At 35.2% G+C, this 20,751-nt stretch overlaps 1 protein-coding gene across 1 annotated transcript in view; it reads right to left on the minus strand.

Annotated features, from left to right (window-relative positions):
• Positions 1 to 353: 353 nt before the first annotated feature.
• The window catches only part of LOC129216484 (protein Wnt-4-like), a 127,459-nt gene continuing 107,061 nt past the window's right edge, over positions 354 to 20,751 (minus strand). Inside the window, exons 3-4 of the mRNA XM_054850699.1 lie at positions 8,830 to 9,113; positions 354 to 812 (exon numbers count right to left, since the gene is read on the minus strand). Of these exons, the coding sequence (XP_054706674.1) occupies positions 354 to 812; positions 8,830 to 9,113 (743 nt within the window). The remainder of the gene's footprint in view (positions 813 to 8,829; positions 9,114 to 20,751) is intronic.

Below are 20,751 nucleotides of genomic sequence, written 5' to 3' on the forward strand. Positions count from 1 at the left end.
AAGAACAGTAGTCCATGTAGTAGTGACAGTATTCAATGAACCAAAGTCATATCATATTAATTGCCTCGGCCTAGCAATATGTTTACCACCACACTTTTTCAGATACGATTCCGTTATCCAGTGACAGTAGTCAATGCAATTGTGACAGGAATCAATGACCTCCTAAAGTCACATCATTTTAATTGCCTCAACTTTGCATTATGTACCACACTGTTTAAGATATGATTCAGTTATACAATGACAGTAGTCAATGTAGTAGAGTAGAGACAAGAATCAATGACCTAAAGTCACATCATTTTGATTGCCTCGGCTTAGCTATATGTACCACACTTTTTAAGATACGAATCGGTTATTCAATGACAGTAGTTTATTTCCACTTCCCTTTCGCACTCCATGCATTTAACGTAACAACACCAATGAAATTTACACTCGCATCGTTCGCGAACTCTTTGGGAACGACTGCTGTGACCACGTCCACAGCACAGTAAGTCACAACCTCCTGGTCGTTCTCCCAGAGAACTGTTGCAAGGCCGACCGAAAGTTCCAGGAGCATCGCAGAAGTCTGTGGATGCTTGCAGATATACGAGGTCCGTATCAGAGTGCTGTTGCCTAAAAGAGAAAGCTGATAATGGCTGCTGACTGTTGCGTTTTCCCTGTCCGGGCCTTCGTGCTTCAGCAGCATTGTCGTAGCGTTGCAACAGGATTGTCCCAACACGTCGAAATTCCGGCAGGGCTCGCCAGCATGTCCTAGTTTCGCATGAGCCGGACACGCCATGGCATTTGCATTCAATTTTCATGTTGTATTCCAGAATCTGCAAGAGATATTGTCATTTTTATTTTGTTATTTGTAGAGTGCAATGCTTGTTGAATGATTCATGGTAACTTTCATCTAGATGATAAGAATAGTCACTAAGCTACAGCGTGAGATTGTTTATAATCCTTAGATCGTTTAATGTACTTTTAAAGAACATGGGCATTAAATGAAACAAGTCTATGTAACATTTCTATGTTCTATGTAATGGAGGAATGTAATGCTATATAATTATGTAATGCTATGGAACATTTCCATGTGATGCAGAAAATTTTAAAATTGTTTTTTTTTTTTTACTCCGTAATGGACGTATCTGACAAGCAAGAAATGTTTTTAAGCCATCAGAAAAACTTCAAAAATTTCTGGAACTATATATGCAAGATTAAATTATTACAAACAATAAAAGTATGATAACAAAATATAGTCCAGTCAATGAACACATTGTAGCGTGCATGGAATATGCGATGATTTTTGATTTCAGAATATTGTTGGGGCAGTTAGTAAGTAAACATACTGAAAGTCAGAAGACAGTCCTAAAACAGTTTCATAGGAAGTTTATTTGGCTTGAATTTTTTTTAAACGCGTTTTTTCCACCGTTTTCGACATTTTCTCGAAAACCCCAAAATTTTCTTCTCCCCTCCCTTTAGCTCACCCCTAAGGCGGGAACTTTCAGTATGTTTACTCATTAACTACCCCTAACAATATTCTGAAGTCAAAAACCATCGCATATTCCATGCACGCTACATCCCTGTTTTGAGCACTCATTGACTGGAATAATATGACTTTACAAGATTTAAAAAAAAAAAAAGATGGGTAAATTGTCCATTTACCTGATCACCTATCTTAACAAACGTATCACAAAAAGGTAACGGATGTATCAGTTCTGAATTTAACTGATTCTTTGAACTAAAAATTGTTTCAACACTGAACCAACTTCGCCAATGCACTTGTGGTTGGGAGGAGTTGCCACGAAATGAGAGGGAAAATTAATGACCATATAATACACAGCATTTCGATTTCTGAAATGATGCAATATAACTTTAAAGTGTATTCTAGTGAATGGAAAATGCGGAACCTACTTTGCCAATTTAAAACATGCATTTGTGGCAGGGAAGGGTTGATTCGAAATGCCACGTGGAATTAACGCGTAAATACTGCAATTTTATCTCTAAAATGATGCACTTTGAACTAAAAGTTTATTCTAGCGAATGGAAAAAGCGGAGTTAACTTTGCTAATTTAAAGCCTGCACTTGTGGCAGGTTAAGGAAGGTTTGTTTGAAACGCCACGGAGAAATAACGCGATAATACTGCATTTAGATTTCTGAAATGATGCATTTTTAATTAAAAGTTTATTCTAGCGAATAGAAAATGCGGAACCCTCTTTGCCAATTTAAAGCATGCACTTGTGGCAGGGAAGTGTTACCCTAAATAGCCGCAGGGAATTAAGGCGCAAATACTGCATTTCGATTTTTGGAATGATGCGATAAAAATTACAACCCAACATTAAAAAATAATGTTGTTGGGCATTAAAAAAAAAAACAACTGTTTCGTGATTGTGTAGAGCAGTGGCATCGTATTTTCACTATTTAAGTTCCTGCTGCACTTCGTGACTCGTCGACAAGCTAATAAAGATGGATGGACTGTTGAAAGGAGGTTCGAATCCTCAAATTTAAGCTACCAGTGAGCAAGCTGAACTACCATTAGTGAGGCTATAAAGTCGGGAACCTTTTTTTGGATTATGACATCAACTGCAATGTGGAACCCGCGGCCCCTCATCCATCTCCCAACAAATGGCCAGCCTCTTCGATCTTGTAAAACTGCTGATAGTCATTTTAGATGTATTAAAGCAGGTAATCCCATCATCCGAATCATTCTTCGCATTCCAGTCCGTAGGTCGTGTAAATAGCTAGTTAGATGTGGCAGACGGATTTACACGCAAAGATTTCGGCTTTTATTTGGTATCATGGAGATATTGACGAGTTAGAATGATAGTGGTGTAAATGTGTAAATCAAAAGTTTTAATTTGAGTTATGCATGAATTTGTGTTCCTCTTTGGTTCCTGTCTCAATTTTGCAGGAAAAAAAAAAAACGAAATTGGCTACAAGGAACGCATAACAAAATTGCCCACTAACCTGAACTGCAGTTATGATGATTTTGTGAATGATCTAAGTCAAATGCTTATGCTGCCCATTGGACCGGCAGTTATATTCGACATATGGAGTTTGATGCGGCAAAATTATCATCATTCGTCAAAATTATCATTCGGTGAAATTTGGAGTTCGATTCGGCAAAATTTAGAGTTCCATTCGGCAAACTGAGAACTTCCACCCTCCCAAAAATTTAAGTTCGGGGCATCCCTGTGTGCATGTGTTTTTTGAAAAAAAAAATTATATATATATATATATATCTTTAGATCCGCGTCATTTCCTTTAACGATCAGGTCTTAGTAAATTGAACTTTCAATGTCGAAAGTTTAAAATATGACTGCTTTGATAAATATCTTACATTTAAAAATACCAAATACAGTAAAACCCCTCCTAACGGACACCCCGCAAATGCAGATACCCCTCGTATTCGGACAATTTTTAATTTCCCGATTCCAAGGCAAATAACATTATTAAAACCCTATCCTGCGGACACCCCTCTATTGTGGACAAAAAAATTGTCCCCTTATAGTCTCCGCATTTGAAGGATTTTACTGTACTTAAAATGAATGTCCAAAGTAAGGAAAAAAGTGCTCATTTTATATAAGTTAAATTGTTGAAGTGAAAAAGGGGGCGCTTGAAACGAGCGCGAGCACTGAGACCACTGGTCTATTGTACATAAGTTAAATTTTAAGGCTGAGAAAAAAATAAATAGGTACAATAAAATTTTCATAGAAAGTTGTCAAACAAATGTAGTCAAATATGGCTAATTGGGGGGGGGGGGGGCAGGGGTACTTGTTTTGGCCTTCCGCTTCCAAATCTTGCTCTATGGTCAAATCCAAAAGTCGGCGCAAATGAAAAATTTACACAATGCTGACTGTAAATCGAAGTTGTAAATTGTGCCTAAAAAATTAAATTAAGAGGATTTAAATTTGAAATAGTATTAAATTTTTATACTGATTTGGGGGGGGGGGGATTTTATTTTTGTGCATAAACATGTTTTTCACTCTTGACTCACTTCCGCATTATGCCACATAATGAATCTGGCAGGAAGCACAATGTGTACTATGATTTAGGCACATTTTTCTTGTGGAGGTCCTACGTTTAATGGGAAAATAACTATGTTTTTAGCAGAGCTAGATAATGTAGGTGCACGCCGTTGCGCGGATACATCGCCGCGGAGATACACTTCGTCCGATAATCGTAAAAGTTGATACTCTTTACTTTTAATTCGTTTTAAATTGATATTGATACTATTTATTTAGATGGTAAAAATTATTACTAAATAGTATATTACACCCGCCCGTTCAGTGGATGTATTCGCTGCGGGCACGTGCATCTCGCGATAATCGTTCAAATTCTTACTTCTAATAAGTTTCAAATTGATATTATTTAATTAATTTGTAAAAGTTATAAATGGATAGTATATATGTCAGCGCTTAAGGTGGATTCAATCGCTGCGAGCACGCGCATGTCGCGATAATCGTTCAAGGTGAATATATTCGCTGGTGTGCGGATACATTCGTTGCGGGCACGCCCGTCTGGTGACAATCATTCAAGTTCTCCTTCTTTACTTCTAATTTGTTTTAAATTAATATTGCTAATGTAAAACATAGTAATCATAGCTAGATAATATAGACGGATGCAGATACATTCGCTGCTGTAAGAAAATATTTAGTGCTGTGCGGATACATTCATTGCGGACATGCGCATCTTGCCATAATCGCGAGTAATATTCTAGTATCTCCTTTCCTGACCTTTTTTCCTTCTGTAAAAAAATTACTAAAATGTTAATCCTCACTTCTTTTCTCCTATTCATCAAGTGGTGATAACTGAGCAACTCTTTTCATGTGGCTTAGTATTTATTTTTTTTTTCTCTTTATTATTATTATTATCTTTTTTTTTTGGCGTTCAAGCAAGTTCGCACTCGTATTTTTGGAAGTTTGCATCGCACCCGGCGTAAGCGCCGCGCTTTAAGTTTTACAAATAGTGAAAGAAAAGTTGTTTCTGTTATTTCTTTTTTCGAAGATATCTGGAACGCAATTTAAACAGATTAAATATTTCAAAAAAAGAATTTCTTAATAACTTACTGATAGCTAATTACCCTGAATCCGACAACCACGGACTTTGCCGAATCAGATCGCTGCCAAAAAGATTGACATTGCGCATGAAGAAAACTTTGAACGATAGCCTTTATGGATGTTTAAAAGAGTTATGAACTTACTTTGAAATAATTGCAGGATAAACTCGCTTAAATTTCAGCACTTTAGTCCAAACAATGATGCTTAAAGCAAGAGATTTGGACTTGAATGCGAAATAAAAATTCCGCAAATTTTCCCGATCTATACTCGAAAATGTGGACATTTTTCCGATTTTAGCTCAATTCTTTTAACTAAAAACTAAAGCAATAAAACACATTCTGGCATAATTTAATATTATCTTCCAGTGAATTAAAGACAGTAGAAGCTAAACTGTGCGAAAATGGCGGGACACGCCGATTGTGAATTCATCAATTTTTTGCAAAGTTAATCGCTTTGGGGAAAAAAGTGTTTAATAATGCTACCAGAAATTCAAAAGGAAAATTTTGTTATTTTTTAGTCAAAACACATTTTGAACAGAATTCCGATCATTTCGAGGAAAGTTCCAAACATTTTAGCTTTATAACGTACGTTTAGCCAACGAACTTTTGCAAAATGTATTCATTTCCTCGAATAAAAATGTTTTTCTTTTTTTTTTTTTAATCCCCCCCCCCCCGTTTTTTTTCTTACGTCTTAGACAATGGAATCATTTCTAAAATTTTAAAAGTATTTTTTTGTGAAAGCGCATGCTTAAAAACAAAGATCTGACCATTTTTTAAATAATTTGACAAAGTTTAATATTTTTAAAAAATTACTTTAAACGGTGCGCTTTCATTGTTGCCAATGACAACACAAATGATGAAATGCCATTCACTGTTGCCATTCAGAAGAGCACAATATTTAATTCGCATCTTTCCTCACGTGTACTGGCAACGATATGGTTGATAGCAAGCGTAGAGGCAATTTTTAATTCGCTGCTTGATTATTATAACATAGAAAGGCAATGAAAAATACGCCAAAAGACATCATTTGTGACGTCATCAAGACCACGCCTTGTTTGAAAAATTATACATTTTGAAAAATTAATTAAAAAATAACTGTTGGGAAAATGAAAGTATTTTCTGGGTCCATGTTATTTTTTTATTGGTGGTACTTTTGACTGAAGGAAACAACCGCATTATTAGCTTGCAGATACTTTTGAGTTGCGTGCGCAGATACTTTATATTTTTTTTCTGACTCTGGTATTTAGCCCGTTAAGTGACATCTTCATTGTACCCTTATCTATTAATGATTAAATAAAGACATCATAATGTCCTTCTCTACAAATCCCGGATGGAATAGATATGCAGATTTAATCTTTGCTACCGCGATTAAATCTGCATATTTCTTCCATCTAAAACTCATTGAGAATAATTCTTTTCTAAACTTCTAGTAACGAGCATATCATCGTTAATAATACTAGGAAAATTTGAAGAGCACTACATTTTAGAGTTTATTTAATAGTATTTATAACTAATAAGAGTTCAAAGGACAAAGCTGGTGTGAAATTTTGGTTTGACTGGTTCAGCAGATAGGCAGGTAGGGGAAGTTTGTTGTCAGTACATCAATAAATTACTATAAGTAATAGATTTTTGATAAACTTATATAATTCATAAAGGTTGCAAGTTGATTTTGGTGGAAAAGATGTTACCAAGTACTTGATGCCGTTTCACACCTTGTCATTAACTTATTTTTCAAAGTAACGATTGATGATTTTTAATCACCGTTTTTTCATTCAGTCGGCCTATAGCGACCGCGAATTTTTCCCTTTGTAAGGGTTTAAATGTAGATAGATGCCTCACAATGAGACAAGATTTAAATTTTTCAAAAAAAAAAAAAAAAAAAAACCCTCTCAAACAGCAGCAAAAGAAAACTACAAATTCTTAGAATTCTTCACACTGATGCATCAAGCAAGAAAAGAGGGACATTGATGCATTGGGTTGGGTCCAGCTAAACACAATCACAGTTCTAAACATCCTTAATTCGATTTCAAGTCGTAGTCGTCCATAAATTGGATTCGACAAGCTTTCGGTCAACGGTCGGAGACTAAAGAAAATAACAACAGGTGTTAGGTTTTTATCGCCGTAATTCCATTTTATCACCGGCCATTGATTTATGGGACAAGCTACTATGATTGGCCCTTTCCATTGCTTGCAGCTTTTTAATAGCCCACTCGCTCTGTTATCGTCGAAGGAAGACATTCGCGAAATAATTACAGACGTAAATTCTCCTTGTTTTATTGCGTAATCACCATGTACCTTTTACCACATGGAATCTATTACAATGTGTACCTTTTGATTAGACTCCGCCCATTTTGTGGGAATACCCGTGAGATAGCAAAGCTGGAATCTTCATTAAATGCAAAGCCACGGTTAATCTGGGCTTTTGGTAGTCAAAGTGAATTGCTGACGAGAACTATTATTTAAATTTTCGGCGGAAGAAAAAGGTTATTGTTGTGATAGCATTTTTATGGTTTTGGATACCTTCGCAATTGTATTTTCTTCCTTGATTCAATTAGTTTTCCCTTCGTTTAGTTTGCATTCGATTAAATGAAGTCAGTCCATGAAGCTTCACATTTTCACTTTAGAGCGTGCAACTTCCAAAGACGCTAGTAGAGTCTCTCTGAAACTTCCCGATTTTTGCGGCTAAGTGATGAAGTGCCTCAAATAGATATTGCCATCTCTTGTAACTAACCTTGTGTCAACGCTACGTATCAAAAGAACTGCTCAAAGCCTGATATATAGATATGAACTCATCTACTTGCATCGGCAGTTGCCTGCGTGCAGTAAGGACGTAGCGGTTCGATTCTCACTTATTCGCTCAGGATGTAAATTTCTTCACTTTACGATATTAATTTTTCCAGTGTTGCGCAAGCAAGGCGCAATGATCACTGTTCTCTCTCCTCTGATCTAATGTTGTATAGCAAATAGTAAATACCCGTATGTGGACCATGCTGTTGATGAAGGTTTGCATACAATAAATAAAACTATCTGCATTAGTGCAAAATTAGAGATAATATTTTTAAATGACATAAATTAGAATAGAGAGCGCGGATTAATATTAACAAATACAGGAAGGCCAAAGTATTTGCATGAGTTTTTTATAACCTTACTTTCAGTTTTAGCAATTTAATAGACACAAAAGGTCTGAAGATGCGAAATTACTTATAAAGCAGTTACGAATCTTTCAGGTGCCAAAAACCAATACAGTATAACTTCGATTTGATACCTTTTAACGATTTTTTCAATTTAATGATACATTTCACTAGTCCGGATTTAACTGCATTGAATGTATATGCTCCTCGACTTAACGATATCCTTTATTTTTCCCTTTACTTTTTCCAGTCCCTTGAGAATCTCTAAATCGAGTTTATACTGTAATTTTATTGAGAATTGTGCTAAAATTTGCATAGCAAAGTTGAGTTTAAAATATATCCTAAGTTGCGTTCATCTTTAAACATAAAACGGAACAAATTACGGAGCCTCAAGCGCTCGCCTGCTATTCATTCAAGTGGTATGCCATGAATGAATGCACAAAACCTATTTTCGACATGAATAGACTCAAATTTACCATAAAATCCTCTTCGTTTTGAATTACGAAACGCCCCTAAAAAGATTGAATTCAGTTAGAAATATTTTTCCTCTATTTCTGTAAAGAACTATTGGAACCGATTACAAAGATTTCTGCTAAACGAGACGAAGAGAGAGGACACAATTATACGTTATTACCAGTTTAGTGAGAATAGCTTCCTATTTACCTTTCTCCCTGCTTCATTGTTGTGCAAATTCACCAGGGACGATGGTTTGGGTCGGGGACCCCTCGCCCCTTTAAGTTCCCGGATGTCCACGAAGCTTTTTGAGAAAGCGCTGCCGAAAGCCACATTATCCGAACAACCGGACCACTGGAATCCTTCCGGACTGTAGCCTCTAACTGTCCTGTCACATCCACACCTGCCGAGACCTCCGCTGCTGCAGGAACGTGTCACGGTATGCGCCACACCCGCCGAAGATAAGGCATGGACAAAAGCAGCTTCCCTGGTGCCTGAAAAGCAGAAAAATCAATTTGCATACACCTGATAAAACTAAAGGGCAGCGTATGAGGCAGTGAGAAGCAAATGTATTTATATAAGCGCCAAAATTCAAAATTTGGAGATAACGAGTACAAATGGTAGGTGAACCTCTCCTCTATCTTGGGGCAAGAGATAGTACTAGTAGCCCTGGTAGGTCTAGGTACTGCTATACAGTATGATTTAGAAAAAAATTCTATGGAGGCCTACCTGGGACAGTAAATTTAAACGCGTTTTACTCAAAACTTGTAAATGCCCACTTACACCCCTTTGCTTATCACAGCCTCATATGGCAAACTTTTTAACCCCTTGTAGCACCAGCGTCACCCCAAGTGTCTTAAGGCCGCCATTTTGGCCATTTGGCTATGACAGCCTTCTTAAGGGGGCCGTTTTTGGCCCTGAGTTTCCATAGAGGGCCAAAATGTCCGCCTTAAGGAGCGCCGTTGGTGAACAAAAGTTGGAACTTGAAAGGCTGCTATATTCAACCCGCTGTTTTAATAGTATAGTAAATACCCTGATTGCAAACATGAACAAGTCAAGTATTGTTTGGAGGCTTCATTTTCTTGCACCAAAAAAAGTTGACTCAATGTTATATAGGCAGACCAGTGGATCACTGAAGCACAATTTATTTTTCAAAAATTCATTTTATCGGGTGACAGTGAAAGCATTTTGATGTTTTATTTTTAAAGCAAATGGAGTACTTTTACGGTTTTGCTTCAAGTTTTTTTGGTACAGAAATATAATAAAAAATATAATAATTAAAAAACACGGATCTAGAAAACTGAACCTATGAACTGAACATTGTACACCCTTCACCAGTGAACAACCATTTAGCCTTTCTTAATCGTTTTTTTTTTAAATTGTATAGAAGAAAGTTACAATTGCCAATTGATTTATGAAAAAATTTGAAACTTTATTTATTTATTATGTTAAATATAAGCTGCTCATTCATTGGTCAGTCTACCTGTGCAATCAATTCCTTTTGCAAATCCGCGGTAAAGATCTTCAGTTGTGTTTACAAACATGTTCAGGCGTTATCTAAAAAAAAAAAAGAATACCATAAATAAAGCACGAAATGTACGTGCTCAAATTTGTGCGCTGAATTCTTTTAGCAGAGGTGAGAAGAAGGAGCGGATCAAGAAGGGTGATGACCCCCCCCCCCCTCCGTAAGTGACCATATATAGAATAAGGCCACATTTTAGAAACTAATCTTTCGCAAAAGTTCAGATCTCCTTTTTGTGCACCAAAATTGCTATTTCATACTTCTTTCCGGTAATTACCCCTCCAAAACCAGAGAATGGGCTCCATCGTAGCTTTAAAATAGGTATTAGTAGCAGTTTTTTGTTTTTTTTCTTTTTTTGACAATTTGCTTTATTTACGTAGTTTCTTCATTTTAATTATAGGATTTCACAAAACATTTTTGATCAATTTTCATCTCTGTATAGTTTTAATCACTCCATGAAGCCTTTTTCGCATGATAGTATGCAAAACAGTTCTATTTTGCAAAACAAAATTCTTTGTCTTTGAAATTGCTCTGTACTGTGGATGTGTGTCGTTGGTTTCGAGCAACTTCATTTAAAAGTTGCCCGATTTTGTGTCAATCAATTAGAATTATATTTATGGTATCCTTATACAGAATCTTATTCTATTAATAAGAGTTTAGTATGACAATAAGAGATTAAGGTTAATCACTTATTATTATGCTTAAAAATATTTTTAACCGATATTAACTAAAGAAAAAGCATTAGAAAACTGCAGTGCAAAAAGTTTCTTCAAAAATTTTTTACCTGCAGTTGAGACTTAAATATCCTAACGCTTGATGAGAATAAGGATATATGCTATTGCGTTAGGAAGCATCAGTTTAAAAGGAACAATGTTACTTCTAAAGCACGCTATCTTCGAAATGATTACTAGTTTTGGTCACATAAAACCAATTCTATGCAAATTATCTGTACTGTGTTCGAAGCTCGTTAATAAATTAAAAGACAATGCTCTAGAATCCCGCTAATCCGAACTAATTGGTAGCCGTGCATGTTCGTATTACCCGAAATTCTGTTTCAGTAGAAAAGAAAAGGACTTGCGCTAAAATAAATATGCAAGTTTTAATTGAAGCATTTATTATCAAATCCAGCTCAAATCGTGAATTTTGAAAAGTTTCTTTTTTCTTCGCAATTTGATTCTTCTTTGTCTATACTATCACGCCACAACGTGATTTGGCACGAATCCCTCTCAATCAGTTCTTCGAATCTTTTCGCATCCTCTAAAACAGGCGAAAAAAAAACCCGTTTTGCTTCAAAAGCAGCTAAATCTCAATCCATGGCCATTATCTATTTAGCCGATCGTCACAGTAAAAACAAATGTGTAACAATAACAACATTATTTTAATAAATTGTCAAATCGACTCAGATTTTTGATTATGCTGGCAAGTACATGCCATAAGTGTGCGAAACCATATGCAGGGCCTGATTACCGCACAGACAAACTAGGTCTGGGCCTGGGGTCCCAACTTCTTCAGGGGCCCCCCGATTTTTTAAAAACTTATACATGGCTTTAAAAAATCATGCATTTTTGTGAAAATAATGAAAATTAATTATTTATTAATTGAAAACATACCTCTAAAATATTGTTAAACAATATTTTGCATTGACCTTATGTGATAGAATTGAGAGTGGGGCCTCCAAAGCATTGTGGGCCTTGGGCCTCACATTTAGTTAGTCGGGCCCTGACCATATGAATTTAATATAAAATCGAATGAAAAATTACAAAAAAAAAAAAGAGAGAGAGAGAGAAAGATCAATTTACTCTAAAAAGAGCGCAATACAAATTATGTTTATCAGTGAATAATTACATACGTTAAACAGAAATTCTTTCCTGGCAGTGACCGAAATACAAAACGAAAGGGACCCCTGTTGGCTCTTCTATTTCGGAATCGTCGACCGATTATTTACGTTGTAGAGCGCATACAAAAAGCCTAGCTTGAGTTGAAATGGGTAGCACAATTTAAAACCTAATTAATTTATACTACTATTATATATTTTTTTCATAAAACGACATTCAATAGAAGTATAAAATATACCAAACACTCTCTGCAAGAGTGCAAATACTCGTAGAAGACATTGCTCATGTCTGTTGAAGGCGAGTTGGTTGACTCTTCTACTAAATGTTTCATGATCTGTTTATTTTTTATTTTTTATTCCCACTTCTTCATCATTAGAGAGAGTAATGATGGGATAGTAACGTTGGCATTTTTGGGGTGTGTTCAAACGCCCACTTCATTTAATTAAATATGTTTATTAATTAGTAGAAGATGGCTCTCATAAACATATTTCGCACACACGTAAATGAAACTATTAACATCTGATCTTCTGAAAGCTGTTCTGTTCGTGGATTGATCACAGTTTCTGCATTTCATTTTTCTCTCCCATCCTTCCACCTGTTTTTAATATCACGAGGGCAGGCTGGTTTTAATACATTGCCAATAAAGTGCGTGTTACGTTTAGTTTAAGATTTCAAGTAACTTTTAGCCAAGTCCATCAATACGTCTTCAGGACCCGATAAATGCCTGCCGTTCTCAGTAAGTTTACAAGATGAAGATGCCTCAACAATCAGCATTTCTTTCCTTATAGATATGCATTCTGCCTTGAGGGTGTCAACAAAAATTGGTTTCATCTTAGTGTTTCATGCGGCTCTGCATAAGTCTTAGAAAATTTAAAGCTTGTCACTATCAGCCCTTTTTCTGAAAGCACTTACAAGTACAGCGTCTGAAAACATCTTGTTCTCTTTTGCAAAGTATGTCTCGAAAACTACATAATTCCTTAATAAATCCTAAAATAACACAAAATATGCTACATTATTGATTATATCACAGTTTCTGCTTTTCATTTTCCTCTTTGATCTTTACACCTGTTTTTAATACCACGAGGCCAGGCTGGTACTGATGCATTGCCAATAAATTGCATGTTACGTTTAGTTTCAGATTTCAAGTAACTTTTAACCAAGTCCATCAATACGTCATTAGGACCCGATAAATGCCTGCTATTCTCAGTAAGTTTAGATGCCTCAACAATCAGCATTTCTTTCTTCATAGATATGCATTCTAACTTGAAGACGTCAACAAAAAGTGGTTTCATCTTAGTGCTTCATGCGGCTCGGTATAAGTCTTGGAAAATTTAAAGCTTGTTATTATCAATATTTTTTTCTCAAAACACTTATGTGAACAGCTTCTGAAAACGTATTGTTCCCTTTTGCTAAATATGTCTTTAAAAAAAACACAAAAAATGCTACATTATTGATTATATCAAAACTAATTTAAGTGAATCAAAATGTGGTGTTCATGTGGTCAGTATCTGTAACTGAAGCTTAACGTTGATGATCTGGGATTTTAGGATGTAAAATTTTCATTTATACATAATCATTCATTTACATAACACGTTTGATTAAAAATTTTCAGTTCCACAATTTATGTCATTAAACTCAATTTTACACCCGTTTTACCCCATTTTAAAACTTAGAAAGTACTAGCAGTACCCGCACAGCGATGCCCGTGCTAAAAATTTAATGGAAGTCCGTTGAATACGAAAAAAGGGACGCACCCTCCCCCTCTAATGTGAAATAATCATTTTTCTTTGTATAAAATGCGTACACACCTTTTCAAAAAAAAAAAACTATTTAAGTTTCTTTGGAATTTAAAGCTTTTCGTTAAATCATTAAATTAAATACACAGTTGCTTTAAAACTCTATTTAGCGATTTTTACTGCAATTTAAAACATTTAGCCAAAAAAACCAAAAAAAAAACCATTAAATAATATCTTTCATATGTAAAAATAATTCTGCAACTCTATTGTTTCTCGCCAAACTTGCCCAGCAACCACGCTATCATAATCGATCCATCTAACGAAAAAAAAAACATCAACAAGGAACATTCAAAAATCGTCTTCAGAAAAAAAAAAAAGAAAGAAAGAAAATGTCGTACGTTTCACTCGGATAAAAACAATTCAAAAGTTTCTTTTCTTTCAAAACAAATCGCCAAAACAATGAATTACATCAACGGGTTGCCTTAAAACAATAATCCTATACTGAACTGCTCAGCGCCTAACGTGCCAAGCGACCACGCTACCGGAACCCAGCCCTTTTGCGAGAATAGCGGATGTTTTTTCTTTGACAATAATAAATGTTTCGACAAACAAACAAAAAGGTATAAAATCACATTAACAATAACTTTCAAATCTTTATATATTAAAAGCTGCGTTTCCCCGCTTTGCCCGGTCTACATTGAGAATAAAATTTGTCTCAAGTGACATATATTCAACAATCAGGCTTAAATAAAAAAAAAAAAAAAAGAAGAAGAAAAAAAAAACACCATGCAAAATTACCCTTCCAAACAATGACGACAGATATTAAAATACTTTTAAGAAATTAAAATGCGAAAGATGGATTTTAAAAGCGTAACCATGGAAACATGAAATAAAATAAGTTTGAGAAATTAAATGCAAAATAAGGAAATAAACAATGGATTCAAAAAGCGTAACCGTGGAAACGTGAAAAATAAAATAGTTGACAACTAGAATCAAAATGACATATTTCGAAACTGATTTAAAAACGCTTGTAACTTTTTTTCCTTTGAAGATAGAAACTAATTTTTTCGACCATGGGTCGAGAGAGATCTGGAGTAAAAAATGTCGTTTTTTCCAATGGTGTCAAAAAGAAAACTGTGGGACAATTCTTTTACTTTTTATTATAGATTTAATGAAGAAAGTAGTGCCAAAATTTCAGCTAAGCCTAAAAAAGTTCGAGCTAAAAACGCAAATTAGACCCGCCGTAATTAAGTTAGAGCATTGAAACAAATTGTTTAGAACGCGGAAAATTCCACCCTTTTCAACAATACATAATATTAATATGTACAAGTAATTTTTCACCCCTTTAATAACCACTAACAGGCAATTTACATGAAATTTGGGCCTAAATTGGAATAAAAAAAGAGCTATTTACTGGATTTTTTTCGAATTATAGCCTATGTTACTAAATAAGAAAGCACCTTTCATATAGTGAAGGAATTTTTCAAATAGGTGCAGTGGTTCCGAAAATCACCTCGGACATATAAACACATAAAAATCCGCCCTCTTTTTTTATAATATTAGTATAGATTTAATTTTTCATTGTTTTTATATTTTTTAGCTAATAAAGAAGACTGATGAAACAAGACATAGATAGTAAAATAAATATCTAATTCAAAACAAAATCATGAACTGAATACAGACAGAATACAGTTATTTTATCTGTCAAAAGAAAAATATCAACCCATATTAAAATTTCTATAGCTAAGAAGCAGTGGTAAATATTGTACTAAAAATTTTAAAACAGTTTTCGTGCATGTATGAGATAGGATGATTGGCTTAGTCATTTATTGATAACTAGTGGTACCCGCACGGCTTTGCCGTAGTAGAAAAATTAAAAGGTCATTTGGTTCGTCTATATCTATTTATATAAAAACTAGCATTCCCGTACCCTGCATTGCTCGGGTAATGGAATTAGCAGGAGTTAACAGTGCTTGGTGCACCTAGTTTCGAAAATGCCCTATAATAATTACTTATTACCAATAATTTTTTCTAACTTTGGGAGGATCCCGGGGCCCCTGGACTCCTTATATACATGCCCTTGTCCTTAACTGATCTTTAACTGTTATTAACGATCCTTTTAAAGTATTGATTATCTTTGCAAACACAGGTCATCCACATTTTATTGTTATACCTATGTTTAAGCAAGAACTTCTTAGTATACAACTTTTTTTTTCTGGTGCTAAAATTATTAAGCTGCTTGATGAACTGACTTTGGAGCTAAATAAAATTGGCCGTGTGAAAAAAAGTCTTCTCTTAAATCGATCCCTGCTACTTTTAATGTCTGTCCTTGTGACTTATAAACGGTTATTGTAAAGCAAACTTTCACAGGAAACTGCACTCTTCCAAATTTAAGAGGATAGTCCGCCTGTGATGATGTTCTTAAAAACATCGTTTCTAGTTTTGAAAAAATGAAAACAAAAGACAGAAAACATTATTATTCAGTAAGTTACCGCCCATTAGCCAGGGCTTAATTTGACTTGAGAAAAACCTCGAAGAATCCCGTGAGAAACAAAAACAATATCAAAATTACAGTTCGCTATCGGCCAAAAGTTGAGATGAAGTACTAAATAATGATTTGAATGGAGGAAAGCCTTCGAAAATAAGGGATTTGAATTTCAATGACAGGTTTTTAATTTCGCAGAAATTAAGGGGTTTTAATTAATTTCTCCCGAACTAATTGAGCTTTCGAAAAATCCTTTCTTAGTGGTTACTTTTGTAATCATGCGGACATGCCTGCCAAATTTCAAGTCTGAAGCTTCAGCGGTTTCGGCTGTGCGTTGATGTCCCAAGATATAATGGCGAAAAAAAAATTTGTGAAATCGAATACGCATACCCTCCAAATTTTTTCCATTTCACCTCAGAAACATGGGGAAAAAGTTTTATTGCAATAAAATAGCGGGAACCCGTGCCGACTTGAGGTCAAAGTTGGACCCGAGATTCCTGTACGGCGACTACAGTGGAAAGATTGCTAACTGTATAATTCCTTACTACACACAACATCTGTTTATTTAAAGCAGATATTTACAACAATATTAGACTACAAAAAACATTACTGTACATATTTTTATTTCGGAGTTTGCTTTTTGCAATCAGGATAGACCTTCCTGTGCTCTTGAACGCAACGTAACACAAATTGTTTTTGTTCCTCATCAGCTGTTAGCAAACCATGCAAGTCTTGCATCATTTTTGCCGTTCTTTCAGCTGCATCTTTACTGCTCTAAACATTGAGATAGTCTTTTTCACATCAAGGAATGGAATATTATTGACCATACCATAAAAGCTAGATGAATTTTTGTAGAGCAGCTTTAGAGATGATTGGGTGCACATTTTTGTACTTTTTTCAAAAAGCACAAATCCTTTTTGGGTGCTTAGACTGCCAAAATGCATTGAAGTCATGGTTTCACGTATATTGTCACTAAAAACAAGCAGACATCAAATAATGCTTCATTTTCCTTCGTATCTAATTTTAGTTATGAACTAAACAGTAATAGTTTTAGGGAGTAAATCGCTCGAGCCATCCATCGCGAGCTTGCTGAATGGCTCCCGGTGGTCTTATTTTAAATTCATTTTCTGTATCTCCACCTAAAAATGGTCTAACTGATAGGCAGTTCTATCAAATCTTGATAGTCATATTAGTAAGTTCAGCACGGTAAAAGTCAAGTAAGTTTTCCAACTTAGGGTACAGTTCGAAACAACTCCGCAGCTCCTCCACAGCACTATTTTAGTGGGATAGATCAGTTCATATATATGATGGCGGCAAGCAAAGGAAAGCATTTCTCTATCAATTTTTTGCTCACGAATAGCGCAAGAACCACTTAAAGGACCTGTTTTGGAAGCTGTAGTATCACAACAGAGAGTTTTAATTTTGTCTTCGAGATTCCAATCTAAAATTGCCTTTCAAATAGCCTGTGTTTGTTCTTTTCCTGTAGAATTATTCAGTTTAGACTAATAGAAAACAATGAGTTGTTCGTCACATTCATATGAAATAACGATAGATAAGCGATCTTCTTTTGATTTTTGAGCACTCAAAGTAGGCAACAGTTTCATATTCCAAGGTAAATCCACTACATATGGTACCTCGTACTGAAAACCAATTTTTATTCTTTCCTCTTGCTCCTTCCGCTTTTCGGCTCGAATTCTTTGAATTGAAGATTTAACAAGTACGTTACATCCAAGTACGTCAATAGTAGCTTCAAGAATAAACACATAATCTCGTATACTTGGACACCTGTCCAATGAAGCAACTGACTTTGGAGCAATAAAATCGCTCCTCTTTACATATTTACTTGTTCCAGCTTCTGATAATACTTGTTCCAGGTTCTGGAATACTTGTTCCAGGTTCTTATATACTTGTTCCAGTTACTGATTTATATGATTATTATTATCGAAGTCGAGCCCTTTCCTCATTGCCGGCCAGTTTTTTATGCGCTCCACCTAAAGTGACCACGTCGGCCAGGCTCTCTTTGGAGTTGCAAGAAAATCCCACCATCCAGAATAAATTGTTTAAATTACTCTTAAATTCTTCTTGGCACTGCCTGAATACTACTTGCAGTTTCTTTGCATTTTTTCGTAAGTCTCTCCAAATTTGATACAGGTTTTTCAGTTTATTCACAGTTTGGTAACGATTTGGTGGGAATCCGTGCTTTTTCCCAAAAGATGATGCATTCCCGAATAGCGAGATTTGCACTTTCACTGATGGTTAAATTTACTTCTCGAATGTCATAAAACAAAACAGACAAAACCTGTCTGTTAGAGGGAAGTTTCAAGCGCGTAATTTGGTGTTTTACGCGACTCCTATTTAAAATATCTTTTTTTTTTCGAACTTTGCAATTCCACTTCCATGTTTCGTTCCCAATGGCAAGACTATACTGCTCTCGCTGACTGGAATATATTCGTACTGACACGTTTGACGGTTTGCAAATTGCCGCGGATAAGCCCCATCCCCCTCCAACATATGTTTTATCTGTTTTCATTTGTTTTCTGTGCACTATTTACAGATGCTTTGAGCTTCGCGCAAAGTATCGCGTCGCCAGCGTTCGCTTGCTTATGAATATGCGTGCTATTTACACGTTTATGCCTTTAGGCGCAAGTCGGCACGGGTTACCGTGCTTCAAATTGCATGAAACTTTTTTTACAACGGTTTTGATATAAAAGGAAAAAAATGAGAGGATATGCGTTTAAAAAAACGACTTTCATTTTTTTGGGACACCCTAATATATATATGTTATCTCAGGACATTGATTTTTATATATTAAGATCAATGTCCTGAGATAACACACACACACACACATATATATATATATATATATATCAACGCACAGCCAATACCGCTGATGCCTCAGACTTGAAATTTGGCAGGCATGTCCACATGATTACGAAAGTATCCACTAAGAAAGGATTTTTCAAAATATCAATTAGTTCGGGAGAAATTAATTAAAACCTCTTAATTTCTGCGAAATTAAAACCTGTAATTGAAATTTAAATTCCTTATTTTCGAAGGCTTTCCTCCATTCAAATCATTATTCAGTACTTCATCTCAACTTTCGGTCGATAGCGAATTTGAAATTTGATATTGTTTGTTTTCTCATGTGATTCTTCGAGGCTTTTCTCAAGTCGAATAATAATGTTTCTGTCTTTTGCTTTCTCCTTTTGAATTTAAAAGAGTGCAGTTTCCTGTAAAAGTTAGCTTTGCAATTCGCAACTCCAACGAACTATAGAGGGCACTGCAGTCACTGTCTAATGGCGGACGAAAAAACTAAAACAAACGCATGTGGTAACGAAGAAAATGCTAAAAGTGTTGTGATTTTTGTTCGTATGTATGATTTTTTCGCTTTATTCTTTTTAAATTAATTTTCAGAGTCTTGTTGATATTCTGACCCACGTAGAAAGAAATGAGAATTCAAGAAGCATTACTAAAAGTCAAACATTAATGCAAACTACGTAGTTCATAGTTCTAAGCAGCCATTTTCACGATGTTGAATTCGATATTTATCAATTCTTGATAAAACTAAATAACAATTGTGGCCTGACAAGAATAACAATTAATGCTAGAAAATTTAATATGACATTACAAATTATTACCAAAAGAAGATAATACTTCTTTGCTTTGCTTGGCTAGCGCTTATTGTTTTGCATTTGTAGCTGAGTTATTTCTCTCGAATTCCCGAATCGGTTAATTTAAAATTTTTCTGTTTCGATGTTTCTAATTTCTGAGTTACAATTTAATTATGTCATGTTATGCAAATCATCTACAAAATTCTTACGGATATATGGTGGTAGTTTTCTTTTCAGTTGATTGACCATTATTTCTTTTTACTTATCGAATTCTGTAATCTTACTACCATTTTATTCCACTCATGATAAAAATTAAAAATGGTTTAACTAAAAACGCGAAATCTCGCCAAGGCTACTTTGCTCGCACAATACTAAAACTATAACCCTAAACAAATTTGGCGAAACCTTTCAGCTGAGAATAAAAGGAATAAATTCTTTATCGGTTAAACATTTTTACTTTCTTCTATATCTAATATATAGAAGAAAGTATTGGATTCGTGCAAATTTTCGAATTTCGAATTTTGACGAATTCGAACGTTTTGAGGTGTGCTGAGTCCATTTCGACTATTTTTGGAAAATGTCTTTCTGTGTGTGTGTGTGTATGTATGTGTGTGTGTGTGTGTGTGTGTATGTATGTGTGTGTGTGTGTGTATGTGTGTGTGTGTGTCACGTCTGTGTGTGACCAGTTTTTTGTGGCCGCTCTACAGCAAAAACTACCGCATGAAATCGAACGAAATTTGGTACACATATGTGCCCCTATGTGAAATTGTGCCCATTGGTTTTTGGCGTGAATTCCTCCAAGGGGGGTGGAGCAATGGGACGTTTTTTGAGTTACGCGTGCTTGCTATTCCTCAGGAAGTCATTGGCGGAATCAAACAAAATTTGGTCCATATGTTGCAATTAACAGGAACAGGTGCTGATTCAATTTTGGTGTCAATAGCTC

The sequence above is a fragment of the Uloborus diversus genome, chromosome 2 (assembly GCF_026930045.1).
Source record: "Uloborus diversus isolate 005 chromosome 2, Udiv.v.3.1, whole genome shotgun sequence".
NCBI lineage: Eukaryota > Metazoa > Arthropoda > Arachnida > Araneae > Uloboridae > Uloborus > Uloborus diversus.